At 59.5% G+C, this 26990-nt stretch overlaps 1 protein-coding gene across 1 annotated transcript in view; it reads left to right on the top strand.

Moving 5' to 3' along the window:
* Positions 1-26990, top strand: part of LRP5 (LDL receptor related protein 5) — an 86141-nt gene that overhangs the window by 50765 nt on the left and 8386 nt on the right. The window contains exons 6-19 of the mRNA XM_037135209.2: positions 405-801; positions 2041-2212; positions 6303-6519; positions 8291-8580; positions 9871-10097; positions 11296-11480; positions 12916-13239; positions 14820-15019; positions 17999-18207; positions 19813-20003; positions 20650-20859; positions 22838-22963; positions 24417-24653; positions 26448-26558. Of these exons, the coding sequence (XP_036991104.2) occupies positions 405-801; positions 2041-2212; positions 6303-6519; positions 8291-8580; positions 9871-10097; positions 11296-11480; positions 12916-13239; positions 14820-15019; positions 17999-18207; positions 19813-20003; positions 20650-20859; positions 22838-22963; positions 24417-24653; positions 26448-26558 (3096 nt within the window). The remainder of the gene's footprint in view (positions 1-404; positions 802-2040; positions 2213-6302; positions 6520-8290; positions 8581-9870; positions 10098-11295; positions 11481-12915; positions 13240-14819; positions 15020-17998; positions 18208-19812; positions 20004-20649; positions 20860-22837; positions 22964-24416; positions 24654-26447; positions 26559-26990) is intronic.

Here is a 26990-nt window from a genome sequence, read left to right on the forward strand (position 1 = left end):
GCTTCAGGGAGGAAGCCACGCTTCAGTGGAGCCACAAAGGTGAGTGTAGAGCAGGTGGGGCCCGGAGCCCAGTGCCCGGCTGGGGCTGGTTTGTAGCCAGGAGAGGGGCTTGCAGGGCTTGAAACCGGATGGCTGTGTGGCTTTCGGCTACTTGCTCAACCTTTCTGTGCCCCTGTCTTCTCATCTATACTGTGGTGGCACAAATAGTGCCAGCCTCACAGGGCTCTGATGAGGGTGACCTTGTGGCCGTGCAGGAAGATCTAGTGAACGTTCTGTACCATCACCTGTCATTGCAGGGAAGCTCCTGGGGACCTGCCGAGCCCCTCCCCTGCTGTGCCCGCCCTGGGCCCAGCCTCTTGTCCCACTGCAAGCCTCTTACCCCGCCGCTCGTGGTGTGTCCACAGGGGCCGAGGAGGTGCTGCTGCTGGCGCGGCGGACAGACCTGCGGAGGATATCGCTGGACACGCCGGACTTCACGGACATCGTCCTGCAGGTGGACGACATCCGGCACGCCATTGCCATCGACTACGACCCGCTGGAGGGCTACGTCTACTGGACCGATGACGAGGTGCGGGCCATCCGCAGGGCGTACCTGGACGGCTCGGGTGCGCAGACGCTGGTCAACACTGAGATCAACGACCCTGACGGCATCGCGGTCGACTGGGTGGCCCGGAACCTCTACTGGACCGACACGGGCACTGACCGCATCGAGGTGACGCGCCTCAACGGCACTTCCCGCAAGATCCTGGTGTCCGAGGACCTGGACGAGCCCCGCGCCATTGTGCTGCACCCGGTCATGGGGTAAGGCTGGGGGCGGGCAGCCAGGCTGCACAGAACTTCTGGAACTTTCTCCTGCGTCAGAACCCCCGGGAGGAGGGCTGCTTTGCATGCATGTGGCCGGGCCCTGCGCCCAGGGCTCTGACTCAGGAGGCCGGACGGGGCCCGAGAACTTGACTTCTGACAATCTCTCACGGTCATGTTGGTCCGGGGGCCAGGCTTTGAGAAGCGCTGACACAGGCTGTTGTGTATCAATTGTGTAGAAGGTCCCGGAGACCTTGGGCGAGTCGTGTCTTCCCTGGGTGCCAGTCTCCACATCTGCAAAATGGAATGGTCCGCAGGGCGATTTCCAGGCTAATCGTGGTGGCAGTGCGGCGGCCGCTGCCGTGCTGTCCGTGTACGGGCCTGCCTCTTCTGATCGCATGCCACACTCAGACGATGCGGTGGGGAAATATTTTCCTCCCCTCTCCCCCTGTGGCGTAGGTTGTGCAGGGACGTTAAGGGGGCTTGCTCATGGTGGGACAGGTAGGCAGACGCTGCTCTGCGTCAGCTGCTGAGGGCAAGACTGTCCCCCAGGAGGGTGAGGGTGAGAAGCAGGTCCCCGGGCGTAACGGGCCAGGAGGCAGAGGCCCTGGATGCCTGCTCCAGCGTAGGGGCTGTGGCTCGGGGCTTGCTCTCCTCTCTGCCACCGATGAATGACTCTGTTGAGTGACAGCCTCTGTGGCCTCCCTGCCCCTCCCAGCTCCACGTCTGAGCCCGTCCCCCTCCCAGGAGATGGGCCAGCAGTCAGGCGTGGAAGACCCCGGCGCCTGGGGCACTTCTACAGGTGTGGAAGCTCCGGGAGGTTTCCCTAGTGCCGGACCCTCTGCCTCAGGGCTGCCACCGCAGGATCTAGTTTTGCTCTTCGGGGTCACAGAGATGTGTCACCTGCTTTGCATGGGGGGACCCGTTGCTCCACTCGGCCTCTTTTTCCCTCTCGGCGCTCAGTCCCTCCGGCCCCCAGGTCCCTTGTCAGGGCGCCTGTTCTCCGCTGGCTTGCTGGTGGGAGAGGAGCCCGCGGCCCCTTCGAGTCCAGGAGCCCTGAGCAGTTAGCCCACACCGGGGACACCCCTGTTCCTGGGGCACCCCCGGTCCTGCCCCTCGGCTTGCCCCTCATTCGTCCTGTTGGCCAGCATTTCCCGAGCTCCTCCCATGAGATGGGGACGGGCCTGCAGCAGGGATGAGACAGACGGACACGCTCACCAACATGTGCTTCTCCTCCAGCCTCATGTACTGGACAGACTGGGGCGAGAACCCCAAAATCGAGTGCGCCAACCTCGACGGGCAGGAGCGGCACGTCCTGGTGAACACATCGCTCGGCTGGCCCAACGGCCTGGCCCTGGACCTGCAGGAGGGGAAGCTCTACTGGGGAGACGCCAAGACGGACAAAATTGAGGTGAGCCACCCCCCGCCCCCCGGCGAGCGCTGGGCGTGAAGCGGTCCGTACAGCCTGCGCAGCCCAGCCCTGACTGTGCATGCGTGGGCCCAGAGTGTCACGTGGAGGCCTGGCCTGGCTGCCTGGAGCCCATCAGATGCGTTAGGGCCTGGGCTCTTTAGTCGAGCAGTCAGAATCCTCGAAATAAGAACTTAATTACCATACCTTTCATGTCGCCACAGTAGCCTACTTAGGAGCATTGTAGCGGGTACTGTGGTTAGGATGGTATCGTGGGGGAGGCTGGGCCAAGGGCAGGTGGGAACCCTCTCGACTACTCTGTGACTTCCTGTGAGTCTTAAACTGTGTTAAGATACAACGTCAGAAAAAAGCAAGAGTCCTCACACATCCAGCACCCAGCTGAAGACGGCACATGGTCAGCATCATTGACGCCGGGGGTGACCACCGTCCTGCGGGCGGTGTGTCCTCACGCATCAAGGCACCTTCTCGCACCAGGTGGACGTCTTCTTACGGCCGAGTAACGTCTGTTGTGTGGACGGGCCGCGTTGTGCCGGCCCCTTCGCCTGCTGCCGGGCGCCGGGCTGGTGTGCATTTCCGGTGGTTGTGAGCAGTGCCGCTGGGCGTGTTTCTGTGCCTCTGCGTTTTGAGTGCCCGGTTTTACATTTTGCAGGTGTGTGTTGGGGGCCATGTGGTGATTCCACGCCTGACTTGCCGAGGTGACCCCGGACTGTCCCCACAGCCCACACCACTTCACAGTCGCACTGGGCAGAGGTGGACATGGGCTTGGGTGGCGACGTGTCCTCGCTGACACTTGTCGCTTGTCACTTCCTGGTTCTTGTGGATGGCCGCCCTTGGGGGTGGACTGTGGTGTCTCGCGGTTTTGACTGGCACTGCCCAGACGACTTGAGGGTGTGGGGTTCACGTGCCGGTCCCACCACGGTATTTTGAGGTGCGTGGCAGAGTCTCTATTTGTGGTCGAGAAACTGAGAGACAGGGACCTGCTCCGGGTCACACCACAAACCAGTGACCTTGCACTTTTAGAATCAGCTCACCGACAAAGCCCAGAGATGGCAGCAGGCTAGCGGGCGGCATATGAACGTCCCCGCCGGGATGAGGAGGAGCAGAAGGGACAGAAGTTAGGAGCCGAAGGGGTGGGGAAGCGAGGAGCTATGTGAGTTTCAGAGGTAACAGCAGGAACTGAAGACAATGGCAGGAAGATGGGGCGGGTGTGCACCGCGGCCCCGCGGACAGGCCAGGACCGCGCACCTGGGGCGGGCTACCTGTCACTGTGGAGCCCGTCCCGGGAGCCCTCAGAGGCGAGGCTGGCGGAGTGCAGGTGTAGGGACTCTGGTGACACAGACTGGGGAAACGCGGGCGACTTTCCCGCTCGGCTTCTCAGACCCTCGCCTCCCCCTGAACCAACCGATGTCTCCGAGGGGCCCGAGGGGCCTGAGGGGCCTTTGTGCGCTCAGACCGCCCTGTCTGGGGACCCGTTCTCCTCACACCGTGGCTCTGATGGCACAGGCTTGGGGAACACTGACCCGCCTGACTGTTGCTGCCGTCTGTGCGCATGCCCAGAGCTGACCCTCACTCCGGGTTCAAGCTGGACACAGCTCCAGTCCAGGGAAGCAGCTGACCAGATGCCCACGGAGGCTGCTGCCTGTGTGAAACCCATGTGTCTCTTCCCCCTGAGTGGGGTTTTGAAATACAAAAGAAATAATAACACCTTTGGGTCTTGTTTTTCCTGGATGTGAATTGTTTTCTTCGTGGTGTGGACGCACTGCACCCCAGTCCCCACCCCCAGCTCCGCTCCTCTGAATTGAGGGCCAAGGGTTGAGCCCTGTCTCTAAGGGGCTGGCTCCCTGGGGACACAGGCCCCCCCGTCACTTCCTCCGCTGCCACCCTAGGGCGGCCCCGCCTGGGTGCAAGTTTCCTGTTCAGGCTTCCCCGAGGGGCTCGGTGTTCAGCATGTGGCACGTCGCCGCCGGCTCTTTGTGCCTTCCCGCTGTGGGGCCAGAACTCGACCCAGCACCTGGACCGTTCCTGGGAGTCAGTCCATCTGTCACCTGCCATCTGCAGGCGACCCTTGAACTGCAGGGGGTTGAACTGTGTGGCCCGCTTACACGCGGGCTGTTTTCAACACCTTTATTTTCTCTTCTGATTTTCTTAACGACGTTTTCTTTCTCTGGCTTGCTCTATTGTGAGGACACAGCATTTGATGCTGTACGGACACACCGCGGTGCCTCAGTGCTGGTCGTTTATTCGATCTGGAACTCGTGACGAGTGTTGAGAATGACGAGTGGCCAACGTTGGGCAGCTCCCGTGAGACCGAGGTGTCGACCTCCATTTCTCCTCGAGAGGCGGGCGCCCAGGGCTGAGGCATTCTTTTCTCATTCGAAGTGTTTGGCAAGTGCAGAAGCTGCCGAGGGCCGAGGTGCGACCGGCCATATGTGGCCATCGACCGCGTCAGTAGTTAAGTTTGGCAGAGTCAGAAGCCGTGTTGGGGTTTTCGGGGGTGGTCAGCACCCCTGTTGCTGTGCTGTTCAAGGGTCAGTTGTGCTGCTGACCCCAGCAGCCCGGGGGTGTTGGGAGGGGTGCCCAGCCTCCCGCACAGAAACCCACCCGAGGTCTGCCGTCCGGGTGCGACCCAGCTCCCCCGTCTGTGGTGCAGGGGAGGCTCCAAACTAGGCTTCCCGCCGGTCGCCCATCGGCACTGCCTGTGGGAGCTGCTTTTGGGACCCGCACCTGGGTCCAGGGCCTCCTGATTTTGATCGTGTTGCCCCAGGTTGCGACCCGGCCATTGTTCTTTGTTTGGTTAAGTTCCCCGGGTGACTGTCCCCTCAGTTAGAGGTGGACAAACTGAGGTCCAAGGGGGCCAGGGACTTGCTTGTGGGGCCCTGGCATCTGGCCCTCCCTCTTGACCCAGCAGTGTTGCCCTGTACTGTCCAATAGGACTGAAGTTTAAAAAAAATATTACTATTATATTATTTAAAGATAAAATAAGATAATCTTTAGAGGGGAAGGAAGGGAGAGGGAGAGAAACACCCCCCACCACAGCAGATTTTATTTATTTTTAGAGCAAGGGGGAGGGAGGGAGAAAGAGAGGTAGGGAAACATCCATGTGTGGTTGCCTCTCGTGCGCCTCCTGTGGGGCACCTGGCCCGCAACCCAGGCCCGTGCCCTGACTGGGAAGTGAACCAGCAAGCCTCTGGTTCCCAGGCCTGCACTCAGTCCTCTGAGCCACGGCAGCTGGGGTTAAAGTCTTTTCTGCTCAGCACGTGTTGGTCTGTCCTGTGTGTTTGCTGCCTGCAGAGCAGAGGGTTTTAGTATTTCTGATGGGTTGGAAATGTCATCTGTCTGCAGGCGGCCTGCTGAGACTTGCTTTGGATTCGTGGCGCTGCTTTCATCCTGGCCTGCAAGCCCCAGGTTTGGGTGTTGCATTTTTATAGTGAGCGTCTGGAGGACACCTGTCGTTGGAATTGGTCTCGTTCTGTGTGTGTGTGTGTGTGTGTGTGTGTGTGTCAGCTGGTTAAGGCGTTCTGTGTTTGACAGCATTTTTCCTCCTCTGTGGCTTTTGTGGTCGATGCTTTCAATCAGCGCCAACTCTTTGGGACAAGGATTTAGCTCGTACCTCTCAGAGCGAATGGCCGCTGATGCGTCTGGGCTCGGAGGCCCCTGGAGCTGCCACGCAGACTCGGGCGAGCGAGACGTTAGTCCTCCGACCAGTGGGCCTTCCTGCCCAGAGCCTGCAGTGCCACAGTCGTCAGGCCCCTGGAGCTCCATGTCTTGGGTGTGATTGGGGCCTCCCCAGGGCTGAGACCTGCGCCTTGGTGCCAGGCGGCCCCCCCCAGCCCCTCAGTTCGGCGGTGGGTTGGGAGGAGACACCTGTTTGCCTCCCCTGCTCCAGACCACGCTCCGCCTCTCAGCACGGCGTCCGCCCCAGGTGGGTGGCCCTCACTGAAAATGTCATTCCTCCAGCGCCCTCATGAGGGGCGTCGCCGGCTCTGTGCCATGGCCTGGCGAGGCTCCTGGGAGTCGAGCCCGTGCGGCGCAGGCCCCAGCCTGGGTCAGACTCGTGTGTCCGTCCCTCCAGGTGATCAACATCGACGGGACGAAGAGGCGCACGCTCCTGGAGGACAAGCTCCCGCACATTTTCGGGTTCACGCTGCTGGGGGACTTCATCTACTGGACCGACTGGCAGCGTCGGAGCATCGAGCGTGTGCACAAGGTCAAGGCCAGCCGGGACGTCATCATCGACCAGCTGCCTGACCTGATGGGGCTCAAGGCCGTGAACGTGGCCAAGTTCATCGGTGAGTCTGGTCAGCCTCCCGCCGCATGTCAGCTGTGCCAACTGGTGTGGCGATGAAACGACAGGGCTGTGTCTGTCCCTCGGTCCACCAGCTGCCAGCTCAGGGGGTGGAAGTGTCCAGCTGGGGCGCCTCACTCTGGGGGTGGGCAGGACAGGGACGGCGATAGTGCCTGGTTAGGGACGGATGGGCTTGGGGGCTGTGTGCTGACCAGGGGTAGCCCTGCTGGCAGTAACTGTTACAATAACAGCTCACGTGTGCCTCAGCGCCCAGAGCGACCCCATATGCTAATTAGGGTACTGCCCCCTTTATCAGTAAGGAGGAGGTAAGCCGTGCCTTGCCGGCCTTGACCTTGTTGCCAAGATCTGCAAACAGCTCACTTCGCGCAATTTTGTCTCTTGAGGAAAAGGAATCCAAATGCAGCGTATAAGCTGTGCTGGAGAGCGTAGCATGCAGGTGTGATGGGGCCAGGATGGGGGGACTGCGGGCTCCCTGGGGCAGGGGCTGTGACCCCAGTGGGGGCCCCAGGGCCTGCTACGGTGCCTGCACCTCAGACGTGCTCCGCAGACCTTTGTTAGGTGCATGAACGAGTGACATGAGGACCCAGTACCTGCCTTCAAGTAGTTTACGTCTGGTGGGTGAGGTGCCCCTTAGCTTAGCTACCAGACGGATGGCTGTAGCTGGGGTGTCAGCAGAATGCCTGGCCTTTAAAATCCAAGGGAAGTCACTTGAGCTTGGAATGTAAGGGGCCAGTGGGGAGCAGGCTTTGCCAAAGAAGGGACGGTGGAGCAGAGGCCTGGAGGCCGGAGGCTGTGTGGGCGGAGCCGGGAACGCTCCGGGTCCTGCCTCTCTGGGATCCGCCTTTCGTCCCACCTGCAGTGACAGAACCGGCACAGCATCCACCCCCATTCATCCTCCCGTGTGGGCGGTGGGGCCCACCTGTGAGCGATTGTTTAAAGAACAAACAAAACCCCAGAGATCAGAAAACAGACGCATCCTGGGGGCGATTTAAGGTTGGGAAGTTAGGTTCATCCCCCGCATCACCCCCACCCTCCTCTATTTCTGTATCTCCGTCTCTCACCTCATAGAATTTACTGACAGACGCGGGGGGAAAGGGTGCTTTTTAAACTGAAATGTTAACATTAAATTAGAGCCAATCGGAAGAGCGCCGCAGTAGGTGGGTGAGACTTGCAGACCGGCCGAAGATCAGTTCACGTGCTGGGCACTACCTGCCTTAATGAAGGAGCGGCTTCTTGGCCGTCCTGGCTGGACTGGGCTTAGGACGTCACTGAGAGTCATTGGCGAATCAGGGGAGGCTCCTGGCTGGGACCTCAGGCTCCAGTCCGGTCAGCCAGTAGCCCTGGCCTGGGGAGGGACGACTGTGCCGTCATCGCCTCGTGGCGTTACTGCTGCCCCCAGGCCGGAGTTCAGGCTGGGAGCCAGGCCTCCTGGTTCTTACTCTCTCTGAGCTGCTTCCCGGCTTCCTAACCACCATGTCTCTCTCTGCCCTTTCGTGTCCACAACCGAAGAGCAGGGATGGGACTAGCTTCTACCCCAGGTTGCTGTGTGTTGGAGTGCGCTAACACCTGGGGATCGGCGGGGACCCTTTGTCACTGCCAGTCCAGTCCCAGGGAAGACCTGGGCTCCCGTCATGTCCACCCAGTGTCCCCCCCACCATCTGTGTCTGGCGAAAATAAAGGCACAACCGACTGGGGGGTGAATCGCGTGCTCTCTGCCGAGCCGCTGACGTGCAGGCCCGTGTGCTGACTTCCAGGGACCAACCCGTGTGCAGAAGGGAACGGGGGGTGCAGCCACCTGTGCTTCTTCACGCCCCACGCGACCAAGTGCGGCTGCCCCATCGGCCTGGAGCTGCTGAGCGACATGAGGACCTGCATCGTCCCCGAGGCCTTCCTGGTGTTCACCAGCAGGGCCACCATCCACAGGATCTCGCTCGAGACCAACAACAACGACGTGGCCATCCCGCTCACGGGCGTCAAGGAGGCCTCTGCGCTGGACTTCGACGTGTCCAACAACCACATCTACTGGACGGACGTCAGCCTGAAGGTGCGGTGCGCGGCTCGCTCCGTGTCCTGTGCGTCGCTTCCTGTGAGCACCGTGCCTGCCACGGGACCGCCACAGAGGCTTTTACATTCCGTTTTACGGTTTTATTTACTTTCGGGGGGGGAGTGAGTGAGAGGGAGAGAAACATCACTGTGTGGTTGCCTCTTGCACGTCCCCCACTGGGGACCTGGCCCACAACCCAGGCATGTGCCCTGACTAGGAATCGAATCGGCGACTTTTTGGTTCACAAGCCAGCACTCAATCCACTGAGCTACACCAGCCAGGTCAAATTTTTAAAAATATTTATTGTCTGGTGTAGCTCAGTGGATTGAGCGCGGGCCTGCGAACCACACGATTGCGGTTCGATTCCCAGTCAGGGCACATTGCCTGGGTTGCAGGCCAGTTCCCTGCAGGCCAGTTCCCAGCAGGGGACGCACAAAAGGCAACCATACATTGATGTTTCTCTCCCTCTCTCCTTCCCCCCTTCCCCTCTAAAGATAAATAAATAAAATCTTTAAAAAATATATTTACTGTAATTCAGCTCAAGCCAATAAAGTATTAGCGAGCCTGTTTTAATAAAGGAACATGAATGATCACGACCTTCATGGAGACCCACAGATGGGCTGCCTTAGAGCGACTGTGCATCCGTGAAACGATGTCGACCCCATCCTTCCATTCACACCGGGAAGCAGGGTTTGGCAAACAGGTTGGTGGGCCGGTCTCCTGCCTTTGTAAATAAACCTTTATTGGAACATGGCGGTGCCCATCTGTTTACGGATTGTCCACACCTGCTTTAGTGCCAGTAGGTTGAGTTGTGAGAGATCCGTGTGCCCGTGAAGCTTCTTTACCTTTTGGTTTGCAGGCTGGTGCTCAATCCACTGAGCCACCCCAGCCAGGGCCAACAGAATTCTTTTAAGTGTATGAAAGGCTCCACCACACAGATATTCCCTAGTGTACTTAACTGTTGCCCTACTTTGAGTGTTCTCTGGTCATTGCCGTTTCCCCAGCTCTGAACGACCTCAGTAGTGAGGTCTCTGCGTGCAGGGTCCCTCTGTATTTCCGGTAGTTCCCTGTCTCTTGTGTTTTTGTCCGTGCCTTTGGAGATGATTTCAGGAGAAAGAGTGTACACATAAGCATAGCCAAATGCTTTTTCGCAAAGGTTTCTATTTTGCTGCATTTGAAAAGTTCATTCCAAACTCTCACGTGTTGCTGTTCTGGCCCCCAACTCTGTGAGTAGTTGCCCCAGCTGGCCTGGCTCCTAACCCGCATCCTCTAACCCCCGCCTGCCCCCAGACCATCAGCCGCGCCTTCCTGAACGGGAGCTCGGTGGAGCACGTGATCGAGTTTGGCCTCGACTACCCGGAAGGCATGGCCGTCGACTGGATGGGCAAGAACCTCTACTGGGCGGACACTGGGACCAACAGGATCGAGGTGGCCCGGCTGGATGGGCAGTTCCGGCAGGTCCTCGTGTGGAGGGACTTGGACAACCCAAGGTCGCTGGCCCTGGACCCCACCAAGGGGTAAGCATCCTCTTTGTCCCTGTCCCCCTGCCACGTCTCTGCGGCAGCCAGCACGGGAATGGCCTGGGATGGAGGCAGTGGCTGCCCAGCTGACCGGACCCTGGACGATCGGCTGGTTCACGGGGGGGCGACCAGAGTGGAAGGAAGGAATGGCAGCTGGTGCCTGGGGCGCTGTGCTGGGCACGTCTAGGTGGGCCCCTCAGTGCAGTGTCCAGGGGGCCTTCGAGGGGCAGCTGTTTTTGTCCTTGGTTACACAGAGGTAGAAGCTGAGGCTCAGAAGCCCAGTGACCTACCCAGGGTCACAGAACCAGTTAGAGCAGGGCTGGGCCAAGGGGCCTGTTCTCCTTCTCTTGCCCCCTGTCCCCAGGCCCCACGTCTCAGAGCTGGCTTTGGGCTCCTTGGATCCTGGGCTGCACACAGGCCCCTCAGCCGAGGGCTCACGCCTGTGCATTTGTCTGTCGGAGGACTGGGCTCTGCCCCTGGGCACTGGGGCCCAAGAAGCCAGGGGGCATGTCCCTCTGACACTGAGGTTCCTTTTCTGAGCAGCTGGCACAGTGCTCTCATCCCATAAAGTGTCAGCGACGTGCAGGGAGCCCCTCAAACCCTGCCTGGTGTGTGCTCTGTTGGGGACGGTCCAGGATGGGAGACCCGAGAGGTCCTGGTCTCAGGGAATGAGCAAGGCGGGCTCGCCTGAGTCTGGACTGAGGACGACTCCTTTCCTGGTGCGTGAGGAGACTGTCTGGCCCCTGGCCCGGCAGCGCCTGCCGTCTCGGGCCCTCTTTCCCACCCTGTCTGCGCAAAGGGACCTTACGTCCCGCCTTGCCCAGGTTCATCCTGGTTCCCCTGCCACCTGGGGCATCCTGTCCAGCTTAGCGAGTGTTTGTCCCTGACAGAGGCACCCAGCTGGGTGGTCAGCTCGGTTCTGCTTCACGGTCACCTCGTCGGTGCACCTGTTTGTCGTCTGTAAATGGGGCGACCGCACCTCCCCTGCAGGTGAGCTGCTGCAGGAGGAATTCAGAAGCAGGAGGCAGCCAGGTGACGGCCCCTGGAGGGATAGCACGGACGTGGCCTGCCCTGGGACACGGAGGGTCCCGCTCGGCAGATGGTGGCAGTCCTGCTCCCTGCTGCCGGCTGCCTTGCTGTGAGCGGGACGCCCCTGAGCCCACCCGGCCTTTCGCCGCCCCGCCCCGTCTTCCAGCTACATCTACTGGACCGAGTGGGGCGGCAAGCCGAGGGTCGTGCGAGCCTTCATGGATGGGACCAACTGCATGACGCTGGTGGACAAGGTGGGCCGGGCCAACGACCTCACCATCGACTACGCTGACCAGCGCCTCTACTGGACAGACCTGGACACCAACATGATCGAATCGTCCAACATGCTGGGTGAGAGCCGGGCAGGTCTGGCAGGGCGGGGCGGCCTTGGTCTGGAGCGTGCCATCTTTCAGTGCCCACTGCCCTGCGCCCTCCGGCCAGCGGGTCCCCAGGCCCCACGGGAGGGGTGGACACACCCCAAGGGCTCACCCAGCCCCATGCCCTCTTGAGGGTTGTCCCTCTCTGCGCTGCACCCCAGGCGTGTGGGCTGAGGCCCAGATGACCACCGTGTCCAGTGCCGGAACTGGCTCTCGGCTCAGCCCTGGGCTGGGGATCCGATTTGACAGAACATCCCGCAGCCCGGGTGTTCACTGATGCGGAGACCCGGCCGAGGAGGTCACAGACAGGGCTTGCCTGAGGTCGCAGAGCGCTGCTCGGACCCTAGGGCCATACACTTGTCTCCCCTAGTGATAAAATAATCAACTTGGAAACTCCTGAAAACACAGAAAACGGTGAAGGAAAGTTGTAGCTATCCATAATTTCACCACTCACTGATAACCAGTATTTATGTTATTTCTTTTCAGTTTCAACTTTCTAAATTCTTTTTTAGGTGATATTCTTGTTACAAACCTTAAGTGTTACTTTTTAGAAATAGTTTTTAAAACATCGCTCCAAATGATGCCACACATAATTTTCAGTCTTCTTTCTAAGTCCTATGTGTGGCCAGCATGTTCTCATGTCACTAACACGTTTCATCGGCTGTGAAACAGAACATAGGTGAAGATGCATTCGCACGACACACAGTTATTAGACAAGGGAAGGCTGGGTCGAGGGACAGAATGTACTGGGGTCGCCCGGGCCCTGGGTGTGTTCTGCCCCTCCTCCGAGTCTCAGCCCTGCCGGTACCCTTCCCACTGAGCCTGGTCCCACCAGCTCCGAGCAGGCATGTCCGACACAGCCCAGTGCTGGGCGCACAGTGGGACCACATCAGTGGTAACACGTCAGTGCGCCGTCGTTGGCTGCTGCTTTATGAGTCCTCTGATGCTGGCAGGTGGGGAGCCCACTGCCCTGACCACCAGCTCCGTGTACTAGTTCTGCTGTTCCAGAACGTTCTGTCCATGTGATCACACATCACATGCTCTTCACTGTCTGCCGTCTTTCAGTCTAAAGACTGAGATTCGCCCCATGTTGTCACTGCTCTTTTTTATCGCCGCATCATTTTCCTTATATGAAGAGCCACTGCCTTTTCATCCATCCCACCGTTGATGGACGTTTGGCTGGTCTCGCAGCCCGCGGCTGCCGAGCACGCCCTTGTCTGCGTTGCCTGGCTGTGGGTATTTCTCCCGTGTGGGGCTGTGCAGCTGCCTGGTCCTGGGGCCGGGGCACGTCAGCGTCAGCCGATCCTGCTCGATTCCCAACGTGGTTGAACATTCTGGCCCCGGCGCAGGCTGCCAGGCCACAGGGCGCCCTGTGCTGTGGCCGACGCCCTGCCCGTGTCCCCGTGCAGGTCAGGAACGGGCCGTGATTGCCGACGACCTCCCGCACCCCTTCGGTCTGACGCAGTACAGCGAGTACATCTACTGGACGGACTGGAACCTGCACAGCATCGAGCGGGCGGACAAGACCAGCGGCCGGAACCGCACCCTCATCCAGGGCCACCTGGACTTTGTCATGGACATCCTGGTGTTCCACTCCTCCCGGCAGGACGGCCTCAACGACTGCACACACGGCAACGGCCAGTGCGGGCAGCTGTGCCTCGCTGTGCCCGGCGGCCACCGCTGCAGCTGCGCCTCCCACTACACCCTGGACCCCAGCAGCCGCAACTGCAGCCGTGAGTGTCTTGCTCTGCCTGCTCCTGGCCCCGCGCTGGGCCGGCCCCGGGGCCGAGACGGGCCGGGCGCCTGTGTGTGCGTGGACCGGGGGCGTGTTCTCCCGGCACACGCTGCCCAGTGCCACCCAGAGGCCTGGGCTGGATGGAGGACCGGCTGCTGCATCCCGCCACAGCGCCTGGGCCAAGCCCTCAGCTGGCACGTTCATGGGGGCGTCTCTGCCTGTGGAAACCAGTCTGGGGCGGGAAGCAGTCACGTAGAGAGGCGGGCCTCGTTCTGAGTACTTTTTTTATTTAAAGATTTTATTTATTTACTTTTAGAGAGAGGGGAAGGGAGTAAGAAAGAGAGGGAGAGAAACATGTAAGAGATACATGGATCAGTTGCCTCTTACACGCCCCCAGCTGTGGGGGATCTGGCCCACAACCCAGGCGTGACCCCTGACTGGGAATCGAACCTGCAACCCTTTGGTTCACAGACCACCGCGCAATCGACTGAGCCACACCAGCCAGGGCCGAACCCTTTCTACAGCACTTGTTTAATCCTCAGGCCTGCAGGGTGGGTGGTGTCACTGTCCTCACTTCACAGAGATGCGTAGTAAACCATGTGATGTCACAGACCTGCTAAGGTTTGGACCAGGCTTGAATCCAGGCAGGGTCCTGGCTCCAGACCCAGAGCTGCGGGGCCCCCTGTGCCGAGCACAGTCCTCACACGGGCCCTCTGCGTTATGTAGGTCTTTTAAAAAGCGCTCGTTTCAGCGGTCAGAGAGGGAGGCTCAGAGAACCCAGGAGCAACTTTCCCACAGGCCACAGGGAGGGCGGGTGTGTCCCCTTGGCAGGCTTCCCCCTGGGACATCAGCAGCCTCTGCGCAGCTTGCGTGGCAAGTCATAAAGCCCCATGTCCCCTGGGGCCTTGCCCGAGGCCCCCACAGCCCTAGGTGGCAGGAGCGCTGGCCTTCCTTATCCTGGTCGCACAGGTAACGGGCCCAGGCTTTGAGGCTTAAGGGCTGGTTAGGGGCCCTGAGCTGGTGCATGATGGGCCTGGGACCACAGCCTAGGACTCCCCACTCTTGGGGAGGCACCTGGCGGCCTCCCACACACTCTGAGAGGCGTGGCTTCTGCATCCCGGCTGCTTTGCTCACTACCACCCCGAGGAGCGTCCCCTCCTGGAGTCCCCGTTCACTCCGTGTTGTCCTCAGCAGTCCCCTGGAGCATATGGAGACGCAGGGCAAATCACACGTCCTCCGAGCGTGACGCGCGCTTGCAGCGGGAGTCTGGTGCCTGCTGCCTTCCTTCCTCCACCCCAAGTCTTGGGAACTTACAGACGAAAGCGTGCCTATTTTTAAAATGACACGAGCTCATAAAATACTGCAACGGAGATACATGTAACACGGAGAGTGAGATTCCCTGTAGTCCACCCCCAGGAAACAGGTCTCTGTCCTTCCGGCCTTTTCCCCATGTACACTGGGGGCGGTGCGTGTGCAGATCTGCCCTCGGTGATGACCTGAGTGCCATCCTCCCTGCGGCCCCCTCTCCAGCTCCTAGGAGCTGACCTGCCACACCCCCATCTCTTTGCCTCACCCCAGCGCCCAGCACCTTCTTGCTATTCAGCCAGAAAAGTGCCATCAGCCGGATGATCCCGGATGACCAGCACAGCCCAGACCTCATCCTGCCCCTGCACGGGCTGAGGAATGTCAAGGCCATTGACTACGACCCACTGGACAAGTTCATCTACTGGGTGGATGGGCGCCAGAACATCAAGCGAGCCAGAGATGATGGGACCCAGGTAGGTGGGCCTGTTGGGGGCCCAGGGAGGCTTCTGCCAGAAGGTCTCCCCATAGTCTCCAGGCTCCGCCCACTTTCCTTAGCGGAGGGACAGTTTGGGGTGAGCAGCGATTTGGGCTCCGATGATGTCTTTCCCGGTGTAATCCTGATCGGGGTTGAAACCCTTAGACTGAGGACGTGTGGATTTTGTAGTTTTTGAAGTAGTTGGTGGCGGGTGGAGGGGGGTGTCAAACCCTATGGGGTTTTTCTCTTCTTTCCACAGGGGTTTTCTGCAGGGTAGTCGGTATTGCTTACTCTGGATTTGCTCCTGTTTCGTAGGATTTGTACAGTCAGTTCTGCTCTAATGCACTAGATGCGTTCTGGAATCTCCACGCTTTGCAAAGTCACAAACCTCAGGCTCGTGGGGGGAAGGGGCCGGGGCACGTTTCCTGGAACGCCATCGCTGATGCAGGAGCGATGGGGAGGTGGGGACTGGGTCCAGGGGCACCGTTGCGCACGTGTTAAACAGGACGTGGATGCCCATGGAGACGGTGCTTTCCCGGAGGAGATCGGAACTTGGCCGAGGGCTTGGCTGTTGGTCGCTGCCTGTGGACTTTTGCGAAAGCGGGGCCTGGATGTGGGGGCTCACAGGGAGACAGAGGGTGTTGGGGGGACATTTATTTTCCTACTCAGCTCAGCGCTGGGTGCCTTCACCTGATGCTTCTCACAGGAGCAAATGCAAAATCCACGTTCTGCTCAGAGGGCCCGCGGCACATTGCCACGTTGGAGCACATTTGAGTTTTCAAAACACACGTTCTCCAGGACCGCCTGCGTCCTGTGTTCCAGGAAGGACGTTCCACTGCAGTCTCGGGGCTCGCCCAGGTCTCTGAGTGACAGGGAACTGTCGCCCCTATTCCACTGGTGTTCTTGGCTCGCCCTCCTGGTTTCCAAAGACCCAGACTCCGCAGAAACGGAGGCCTCTTTCAGAGTCCAGTGGTCCGTGTGTGTGGGGGGGCCCATGTCCTCCTGCCAAACTTCTGATACCGCTGGAACAGGGATGGAGAGAAATGCTGGGCGGTGGAGCGTTCCAGATGGTTTTGGAGTCTATGCGGCAGATTTTGCTGTTTTCTCCCTTCTCGCTGTCTGGACGGGCTGGGCCCCGCCCTTTGAGGCATGTGCCATCATCTCTGTGGGTGCAGAGCCCGGTGGAAATGGAGCTCTTTCATCCCGAGGCACGTAGGTGACAGCCACTGCGGGTCCCTGGAAGAATGGGGAGGTGCTAATTGGCGGACTGCACATCCTGCTGAGAAAGTTGCCGCGTGCAAATTGCCTTAGAGCCTCCCCCGGCGATCCCTCACGGTTCCCTCACTGTGTCTGGGCCCGAACGGGGAAAGGCTTTGAAGAGGAAGCCCTCTCAGGAGCGGCTCGGGTCTCACTCAATTTGGAAACATGGTTCCCTCCCGGTGTCGTGCTAAGCCCCACAACTGGTGGATCTGGCTTTGATTCTTTTGTAGGGGCACCCTGCCCAGCCCCAAGAATGTTTTAAATGGCCATCTGCTTGGCTACGTTTCCCTCCTTCTTCATTTTAAGCTTCTTATGGTGGCGTACATCCATAACGGAACATTTACTAGTTTTTAAGCATGGCGTTCGGCGACATTGAGTACGTTCGTGTTGCTGCGTCGCCCTGACCAGAGCCTCGGTCTCTGGAACTGCTCATCTTCCCAGACTGAAACTCTGCCCCCATCACACAGAGCTCCCCCCACTCCTGCCTGCCCCCCGCCTGCCATTCTACTTTGTCTGTCTGTGAATGGGACTGTTCTCGGCACCGTGGAATCGGATACTTAGGAGATCGGGTGTCTTTGTGCATCTTGCTTATTTTAGTGAGCACAGTGTCCTCGGGGCTCATCCTGCTGCGGCAGCTGTCGGAGTTTCCCTCCTCCTCAAGGTGGAGCCGTGCCCCGTGGTGTGGATGGACCACGCCTGGCTTCTCTGTTCCTCTGTCAGTGGACACTTGGGTTGGTCCACCTGGGTGGGCGGTTCTGCCGGGAACACACTGCGTGTCTAAGTAGCACTTTGTATCGGCGAGGAGGAGGGTGTTGGTGTTCGTGTTGAATAAATTCTAGGTAGAAATGTTGCACTGGCCTAAACTTCATTACTTGCATGAAAATTGAAGTTGAGATTTTATTAGACCGGCCAGCCATTCAAGGTTGTCTCCCAGGGGAGGGGCTCGGGCAGCCGTTGTTTCACGGTGCCGTTCTCAGCTGGCTCTTCAGATGACTGTGTCCCAAAGTTCGGTTTCAGGCCCAGCTCCCACAGCACCCTCACCCGGCCCTGCATCCTCACCCTCACCTGGCCCTGCATCCTCACCCTCACCTGGCCCAGCGCCCTCACCTGGCCCTGCACCCTCACCTGGCCCTGCATCCTCACCTGGCCCTGCACCCTCACCTGGCCCTGCATCCTCACCTGGCCCTGCACCCTCACCCTCACCTGGCCCTGCACCCTCACCCTCACCTGGCCCTGCACCCTCACCCTCACCTGGCCCTCCCTCCCTGGCCGCACCTCCCCGCCCTGCCTCACCCCCCCCCACCTCCCCCGGCCCTGCACCCTCACCCGGTCCTGCATCCTCACCCTCACCTGGCCCTGCACCCTCACCAGACCTTGGGCCCCTGGCTGCTCCTGCAGAGAAGAGGGTAGCGAAGGTTAACCCCTGTTCTGCATACTTTGTGCTGGCATCTTAAATTTAAAAAACAGTGAGATTTGAGGGTCTTCATCCAAAACTTTAGTCTGTGAAAATGAGGAGGGAGGGAGAGAGAGAGGAGCTGTCTTCAGGAGGGGCCGTGATCCTGGGTGGACTGTCCAGGCATGGGGCGTCCTTCATGTGGCAGGAACAGGGCTGGGAGAGAAGGACTGGGAGAGGGATTTTGACTCTGGGCCTGGGCTTGGGTCCCGGGGCCTCAGCCCTCCCAGCCGTGCCTGCAGCGCGCCTGCTCACTGTTCGCAGCCCTCCATCCTGACCTCCCCGAGCCCCAGCCAGAACTCAGACAGGCAGCCGCACGATCTCAGCATCGACATCTACAGCCGGACACTGTTCTGGACGTGCGAGGCCACCAACACCATCAACGTCCACAGGCTGAGTGGGGACGCCATGGGCGTGGTGCTCCGTGGGGACCGAGACAAGCCAAGGGCCATCGTCGTCAACGCCGAGCGCGGGTATGAGTCCAAAGGGGCAGGTGGCCACCACGATGTGGGGGGCTGTGCCCCAAGGGGGTGGGCCGGTGACCCTTCCTTGAACATTAGCCTCTTGGGCTGGGCGGGGTTTTCCGCCCCCGACATCCTGGTGGGTTGGGAGTTCCCCAGGGTCCCCACCACAGCAGCCAGAGCAGGACGGGGGAACACTCCCTTGTTCGTGGTCACCGCACAAAGCAGAGACACCCAGGGATGATCTTGGCAGGATGCAGGTGTGGGGAGGGCCCAGGTTTTGCTGAGAGACACAGGAAGCAGATAAGTTTTGTGCCATTCCCGTCAGCCTTGAACCCTATACAGAAATCCCTTCCGCCAGCATCGCAGGTGGTGGCTGGCAAGTCACTCACATATGCTCCACCACAGGGAGCTCACTGTCTCACAAGGTGGCTGTTCCTGGGCACAGCTTCAGTTCCTGAGAGGTTTTTCCCGCCAGGAAGGTCCCCGATGCTCCCACCTGTTGGCCTTCTGGCTGTCCGAGGGGCAGGAAGGCACCAGGGATGTGCTGATAGACCTTGAGGGCCCAAAGGGATTAACCGGGTGGGAGGGAGGTTTAAGCCCACAGGACAGGAAGCTCAGAAATAAAGCTGAGCACCTAAAGTTTGGGGGCAGGAGCACAGTGGCTGTCTTTAAGTTCCCATGGGGAACCACTGCTTGCTGAAGCTCATCCTGGGGGTGGCGGGAGCGAGCGCAGGGGCCGGGGCCAGGCAGACCCCAGTTGGAATCCCGAGTTGGTCACTTTACTACCTGTGTGAGCTCGGGCAGGTGCTGTAACCTCTCGGAGGTTCAATGCTCTGGTCTGAAAAAGTGAAGATGACAGTCGTACCAGCCCCTGCAGTGCACAGGGCTCAGCCAGCAAAGGCCTCTGTGACATAGGTGGTTGCTCAGGAACCAAGTGAACCGCTCTCCTTGGAGGCAGGGACTTCTTAGTCCCTTGGAGGAGCTTGGAGGGGCAGGGGGGTCAAGAACGAGTCCCTGGGCTGCCACAACACATGACCACATGTTTGGGGGGGGGTTGCTTAAAACAACAGATGTCATTCTCCCAGCGCCAGAGACCGCCAGTCCCAGTCACGTGTGGGCAGGGCCCTGGCTCCTGCTTCCCCGGGGAGGGTCCTCCCTGCCTCTCTCAGCTTCCGTGGGCTCCCTGTGTCCCGAGACTTGTGGCTGCTCCACTCCAGCCTTTGTCTCCATTTTCACAGGGACTTCTGTGTCTCTGTGTGGCCTCTCTTCTCCCCTTGAAGGCAATTTCATTGGATTTGGGACCTTCCCTAACCCGGGCTGGCCTCATCTCGATCCTTAATTCCCTCTGCTAAGACCCCGCTTGCAAATAAGGTCACATCCTGAGGTTCCGGATGGACGTGTGTTTGAGGGTACACCATTCAACTCAGTACAGGGTGTGACTTTCGCCACAGGGGCCAGCCCCGAGAGGCTGGGTCGTGTGACTGGTAACTTGCCAAAGCACCTCTGGACACCCGCAGGGTCAGGGCCTGGACTGACTGGTGCTTCGCAGGCCGGATCCTGGCTGAGGAGACGGCAGGACACAGCGCCCATCTCTCACCCGCTCCCCTCCCGTAGGTACCTGTACTTCACCAACATGCAGGACCGAGCAGCCAAGATCGAGCGCGCGGCCCTGGACGGCACTGAGCGTGAGGTCCTCTTCACCACAGGCCTCATCCGCCCTGTGGCCCTCGTGGTGGACAATGCGCTGGGCAAGCTCTTCTGGGTGGACGCAGACCTGAAGCGCATCGAAAGCTGTGACCTGTCAGGTGCGTGCCCTGGGCGTCCCGGGGATCGGGTCCTTGGCAGCCCACTGATCTGAGCTTCCCAGGGATGCGTGGCCTTCCTTGTCATAGGTAATGGTGGTGGCAGTGGCCACAATTGTCAGGGAGTGGACACAGGGCTCGGGTTTCATGTACACCTCATATAGTTCCACCGGGAGTTCTAAGATCCGTGAGTGGCAGAGGCTGAAGATGAGGCTCAGAGAGGGTGAGCAAGTTTCTCTGGGTCCCACAGCATGAGGTAGGGCAGGAGCCGGCCCCAGCCTCTGCCTCCCATGCCCAGGTTCATAGGGGGCTGCCTTAGACCAGGAGGCCTGCGGGCTGCGGAGGAGTGAGAGTTGGGGCTTCCAGGGCCTTTTCTTCCATAAGATGGGGTGAGATGGGGGGGCAGGAGGTACCTTGCTTACAGGGGACCAGCGACCAGGATCTGTGGTTGGGGTCTTATTTCCCTGATCCCAAGGCCGGCCCAGGTGGGAGCAGGGCTGTCCGAGGGCTGGTCTCAGATCTGCCCCAGCTCCCAGCCCCAGGGTGAAAGCCGCCCAGCTTCCTTGGCAGCCCTCCATTCTCCCAAGCCAAGCCTGGGCCGAGCTCTCGGGATCAACCACTGCTCAGGGGGCGCTTGTCCCGCTTGCAGGGGCCAACCGCCTGACCCTGGAGGATGCCAACATCGTGCAGCCCGTGGGCCTGACCGTGCTGGGCCAGCATCTTTACTGGACTGACCGCCAGCAGCAGATGATCGAGCGTGTAGACAAGACCACAGGGGACAAGAGGACACGCGTCCAGGGCCGTGTCGCCCACCTGACCGGCATCCACGCCGTGGAGGACATTAGCCTGGAGGAGTTCTGTACGTGGAGGGCGGGTAGTGTGGGGGCCACTGGGGGAGGCTGGGCACGTGCTCATAGCACAGCGGCCCCGAACCGGCCCCCTTGGCTCCCAGAGTTCATGCTCGGGTCCGCCCCCTGTGCTCCCCTCCGTCCCAGTGACAGATCCGAGCCTCTGACCTCCAGCTGGAGAATCCACTCTGCTCTTCAGGGGCCCGCGGGTAGATTCTGCCCATCTTTGTGTCTCCCTGTTGATGAACGCAACTGGGCTGACTAGTCAGTTGCCTTTGTTACACCTGCAAAACCCTGGGCATGATTAGCTCATCACGCCCCTTGTGCCAGGGGTTAGGGTGGGAAATTGGAGGGCATTTAAGGCTCTGCCTATCACAGTCGGGCTGCGCCTCAGGCCTTGGGGGAGCGGGACCTCTCCCCCTCTACACATGCCGGTACAGGCCCAAGCCTTGTAGGCTGCCCGAGTCTTGGTCTTCTCATCCTTCGGTCGGTCAATCAGTATGCCTGGGCTGGCCACAGGGTGAGCAGGGCCACTGCTGTCCCTGTCCTGCGATACCCAGGGTCTGGTCACCTTTAAGTCCCTGGGAGTGCCCCCTCACTAGCCTCCCTGCAGCCCCTCGTCCTCTCACCGACCATCTGCTGGCTCCCCAGAACCCCTCTGTCTGCATCTGAGCCCCTTCCCTCCTCTGTCTGAGTAGCTGCTCCTGACTCCTTGCTGTCCCTGCGCTCAGGAGGCCCCCTCGTGGTGGAGGAGCTTCGCCCCTCGGACCCCCAGCCATGCCGTGCTGGGACTCCTAGGCCCTGTGCTCTCTGTGTTATCACATTAGGCACATTTCACGTAATTCTACTTTGTATCTCAGGACAGCAGGGCCTGGACAGGACGCTATCTTCCCCCTGACAGTTGGCTAAGAAACACGATGGGGCTCGTGTTTTAGGCCATGGGGCTTGTCCGTCGTAGGCGAGTTGGTGACCGCGTTCGATAGAATTATGTGCGAAGTGCAAGCACGTGGGTCTGATCGAGGTCCTGGGCTCCCCTCACAGAGCCGGGTGTGACCTCTGACACAGGGACTCCGTCACGACTGTGTTGACCGCTGGGGGTGGGGAGCCGAGTGCCCTCTGCCATCTCCCCGCGCCGGGGGTCAGGGTCAGGCACACCCTTCCCTCCCCAGGCTTCCTCCAGTACTGGGTGCAGGGTTAGTTGAACTGAAATGTGAGTCCCTCAGGGAGTCAGACCCGTGTGCCATTGTTTCCTGCAGTCACTGCAATAAATCACCGCAAACTAGGTGACTTAAAGCAACAGAAGTGTATTCTCCCATAGCTCTGGAGGCCGGAAGTCCAAGGTCAAGGTGGACTTCTGCAGGATCAGCCCCTGGCCGAGGCTCCGGAAGGAGCAGTGTTTTTCTGCTTCTCGTAGGGGGGCCATGTCTCTCCATCTCTGCTTCCGTGATCATGTGGCCTTCATGGCTTTGTCTGTTTTCACCCCACGGTCATCTCGTACGAGGACACTTACATTAGCTTTAGGCCCACCAGCTGATCCAGAAAGACCTTATCTCCAGATTCTTCACTCGATTACATCTGCAAAGACCCTGTTTCTAAATCAGGCTGTGTTCACAGGTTCTGGGTAGTAGGATGTGGACACACCTTTTGGGGGGGGCCCCCACTCAGCCCACTACTCCGCGAGTGAAAGACAGACAGATGGGCAGCGTAGAGCGCCGGTTGGGGGTGTAGTGGGGGCCGGTGAAGACATGCTGGTGTGTGATGTTGGGCAAGTTCGGTAACTGCTTTCAGCTTCGGTTTCCTCAACTACAAAGTGCAGCGTCGCTAGGCGCAGACTCAGGAGGCCGCCCGGGGAGTTGAGTGGGAGGATCTGCAGGGGCCTGGGCAACATGAAGGCCGTTCTTGTGCATTCTGGCCTGGCCCTTACCCCCTGGACTGCAGTCCTGAGGTGGGAGGCAAAGCTCGACTCGCTCCCTCTTTTTGTCTCTGCAGCGGCCCACCCGTGTGCCCGGGACAACGGCGGCTGCTCCCACATCTGCATTGCCAAGGGTGACGGGACACCGCGGTGCTCCTGCCCTGTCCACCTCGTGCTCCTGCAGAACCTGCTGACCTGTGGCGGTAGATGTGACCTCAGTACTTTCTGTTGGGAAGCTGGGCAGGGATCTGATTCTCTGCCCACTCACGGCTGCCCTGCATCCTTGTAAAATCACAGTCCCTCTGCAGTTCCATCTCCAAAGCAGATGCATTGCTTACCATCCTTTCTTTCCTAATACATGCCTGCAGGGCTATGAATTTCCCTCTAAACACTGCTTTTGCGGTATCCACAAATATTCATAATTTTGCATTTTCATTTTCAGTTCAAGCATTTTAAAATTTCTCTTGTGGTGTATTCCTTGTCCCCTGTGTTATATAGAAGGGTGTGTGTAATCTCCTAACCAATTTCTCGTTTGATCACACTGTGGTCTGAGAACAGATGTTGAGGGATTTTTGTCCTTTTAACTTTGCTCAGATCTGTTTCCTGGCCCAACATGTGTCTGTCTGGATGACTGTTTCTTGTGAGCTTGAGACGAATGTGTCCCCTGCAGTCACTGGGTCCCTTGGACCCCAGCCACTCTGCATGGTCTCTGTCGGTGGCTCAGCGGGCAGACATCTGTTGCTGGCTCCTTCCAGGCACCTGTGCACCCCGGCTCCTGCTGTCCCCGGCATGTCCTGTGTGGGTGGGCCCAGTGGGGGCAACCCAGCTTCTTTCCATGTTTGCCCATATCCCCCATCCTGCCTTGCACCTCCCTCAGCTGGTTGAGAGCCTGGTGGTTGGTTATGTGGGAGCCACTTGGGTCCCACATGTTGAAAGGTTTACAGGTGTCGTTTCTACATGAAACAAACAGTTTTTTCCTTAGGTTTAAAGGGTGTTGAGGACTGAGGTTAATCCTTAAAAGGGAACTCTGGCCGACTTCCTGGCCTCAGTTTTCTGTGACTTCCCACACCAAGAGGAGGAGGGATGGCAATGGAAAACCCTGGGAAGGGGGCAGGCAGCCCAGAGTAGAGCAGGTCCCCTCCTTTCTGTCTGCCGGCGCCCCCTCATCTCTGCCTATCTGCGTCCCAGTCCCATTTCCCTTCAATGAAAAAAAACAAAAAACAAAGAAAGTCCATGTCTTTCAGCTAACATTTATTACCACTCACTGCTTTTATCTTTAAATTGTTTTTTAAATTTATTTTCAGAGAAAGGGGAAGGGAGGGAGAAAGGGAGAGAAACATCAGTGTGTGAGAACGTCCATCAGTTGCCTCTCCCTGGCCTCCGGGTGGGGACTGCCTGCAGCCCTGGCAGATGGCCTCACCGATTTAACCGGCAGCCCTTCGGCTCGGTTCGCAGGCCCACGCTCAGCCCACTGCGCATGTCAGGCCCCTGAGCACACCAGTCAGGCCCCGCCTTCATCTTGCACCAGGGCTGGGGCAGGCACAGGACACACTGCGGTGGGGACCACACACGCTGATAGCTCCCGGGTTTTCTTTGTGCGGCCGGGTAATGGGGACGTGTGACTGTGGCGTGTGACAGTGTTTCTGTCCTCCCTAGAGCCTCCCACGTGCTCCCCGGACCAATTTGCCTGCGCAACTGGAGAGATTGACTGCATCCCCGGGGCCTGGCGCTGCGACGGCTTCCCTGAGTGCGACGACCAGAGCGACGAGGAGGGCTGCCCCGTGTGTTCTGCCGCCCAGTTTCCCTGCGCCCGGGGCCAGTGTGTGGACCTGAGACTGCGCTGCGATGGAGAGGCCGACTGCCAGGACCGCTCTGATGAGGCTGACTGCGAAGGTGAGGCCCCGCCCCTGTCCATCTGCCCACGCCCCATTGGCCCTTCCCGGCCCTGCCCACCAAGGCCCCGCCCCAACTGGCCCTACCCAGGCCACGCCCTGTCCACCTCCTTTCTCGGGGCCCCTTGTCTTACCCTCGCAGGTCTCTGGCCGCACAGGGTAGGGTCTCTGTAAACCCTATGATGGGAGCAAAGTGGCCAAGCCCTCCTCAGCTTGGGAGGGGAAGAAGTTACTTTAGGCCAAATAAGGAAACCCTCGCCACTTGCCGGCATCCTGCCCTGCCAGTTTGGCTTGACGGCAGTGGACAATGAGAGTCAGCCCTGCGGTCCTTCGTTCAGGCAAGGGTTTTGCCGACACCCAAGGCAAGTCCCGCTTGTGGCTTACACCTCGGCACAGCAAACGCCCAGCCCGAAAGACGGTGTACATGGCCAACACGTACCCCTGAGTGGTTTCTAGCGACCCGTTGGACCAGGAGGCACAGAGAGACTGGCCTTGTTGTCCCGGGCCCACTTGGCAGTGAACCTTTCCTCTGTGCCCCTGTGAGTCTCCCCTTCAAAAATGGCCTGGCTGACGGTTCCCGTCACTTATGGGTAGCAGCCCGGCCTGTGACTGCCACTGAGTGCTCAGGGGTCCCTCTCACTGCCTCCCCCCAGAGTTGGCAGGTCCTGTGCGTAGGTAACACAGATGCTGCCTGGTCACTGCCTGCCAGCCCTGTTTGTGACCAGTGGCGATTCTATGGGAGAGGATGGCAGGGCAGGGGAGGGGGTCATTTCCCCAGACGTTTCTATGAAGTCACAGTCGTTAAGTCTTTCTAGCTGAGAGACCCTTTAAAGATCTGGTGGAGGCTGCACACCAGGGATTGGCAAACTGGCCTGGCGGCTAAATGCAGACCACCACTTATTTTGGTAAATGAAATCCGGTGGGGACACAGGCAGCCTCATTCATTTCTCGGTGGGCGAAAACAGCGGAGTCCAGCAGATAACGATAGAGACCCGTGGCCCTCAGAGCCTGAACATGTGCTCTCCCCTCGCATCCCCCGATGCAAATGCCGCTCCCTGTGCTCCTGCAGCCTCTGGGGTCCACCAGCTGTTCCAAAACCTTCCCGATTGTCCCATCTGTTTGGAGAACAGGGACTTTTTGTCTCCAGTCCCAAGAGCCAGACACCCGGAGCGGGGCAGGTGGGGAGCCTAGATAGCAAGTCTATGCCTGATGGCTGAGCCCCTGGGCAGTGGCCTCCCTGCTGGGGCCCTCACTCCTCCCAGGACAGCATTCGGGAGCAGGAGGGGCTGTATCGGCAGCAGCCATCGGTACCCAGCCTCTCTCTTCCTCCCACCCTGAAAGTCTCCGAGCAGCACTGGTCACTTGCATGGGGTGCCTCTGCTGAGACCTCATCTGTCCCCTGCCCCGCTCTGTCTGGGGAGCCAAGGCTTCTTGTGGGCCATCCTCTAGTTGGCTGTCACTTCCTGTGACCTGGGAGTGCCTTGGGGCTGGGGCTAGGTTAGTCCCTGTGCTGTTTGGGGTCTGCCCTGTGATAGGAGCCTGATCAGTATCTCTGGGGGGGTCTTCAGGGTGTCTTCCCTGCCAGTCCTGACACCAGCATTGCAGAGGCCTTGGAACGGGGGTCTTCAAGGGGAGGGTGCATGCTGGATCACCACCCTCCGACCCAGTGCTAGAAAGGGCCCCATTTGTCTGCTCTGCATTTGGAACCCAGACCTTTGTTGTCGGATCCAGGGTGGTTGGGCAGGGAGCTGTCTCACCCTCGGACTTTTTTCAGTACACGCTTCCCTCCTTGCAGCTGTCTGCTTGCCCAACCAGTTCCGGTGCGCCAGTGGCCAGTGCATCTTGATCAAGCAGCAGTGTGATTCCTTCCCTGACTGTATCGATGGCTCTGACGAGCTCATGTGTGGTGAGCAGCTTCCCACAGAGGGCTGGGGTCTCCCTGGTGCTGAGGTCCTGCCCCAGGGGTGTGAGGGGTGGGAGGAAACCAACTGGGGACCGTGCTCAAGGAGGCTAGGGGATTGGAAGTACTCGGCCGTGGTGGCAGGCAGGGAAGGCTTCCCGGAGGCGGGGGAAGCTGAGAGGCTGAGCTGGAAGGGGGAAGGGGAGACCATGAGCTGTGGAACATTCCAGTTTCTGCCCAGGGACCTTGCCCAGCAGCAGCTGTCAGCCATCAAAATCTCCCTTGCCAGGCTGTGTCCAAGCTGAGTCCAGAGCTGAGTTTCCATCCTGTCTGAATCTCAGACAGCCTTCCCAGGCCCTGGTGGCTTTAATAGTGGACAAAGCCCAAGGAATACCACGTCACCTGGCAATCCCATACACAGGATTCCCAGATGGACCC

This window comes from Artibeus jamaicensis, unplaced genomic scaffold, assembly GCF_021234435.1.
Source record: "Artibeus jamaicensis isolate MK-2021 breed Jamaican fruit bat unplaced genomic scaffold, CSHL_Jam_final contig_3109, whole genome shotgun sequence".
Taxonomy (NCBI): domain Eukaryota; kingdom Metazoa; phylum Chordata; class Mammalia; order Chiroptera; family Phyllostomidae; genus Artibeus; species Artibeus jamaicensis.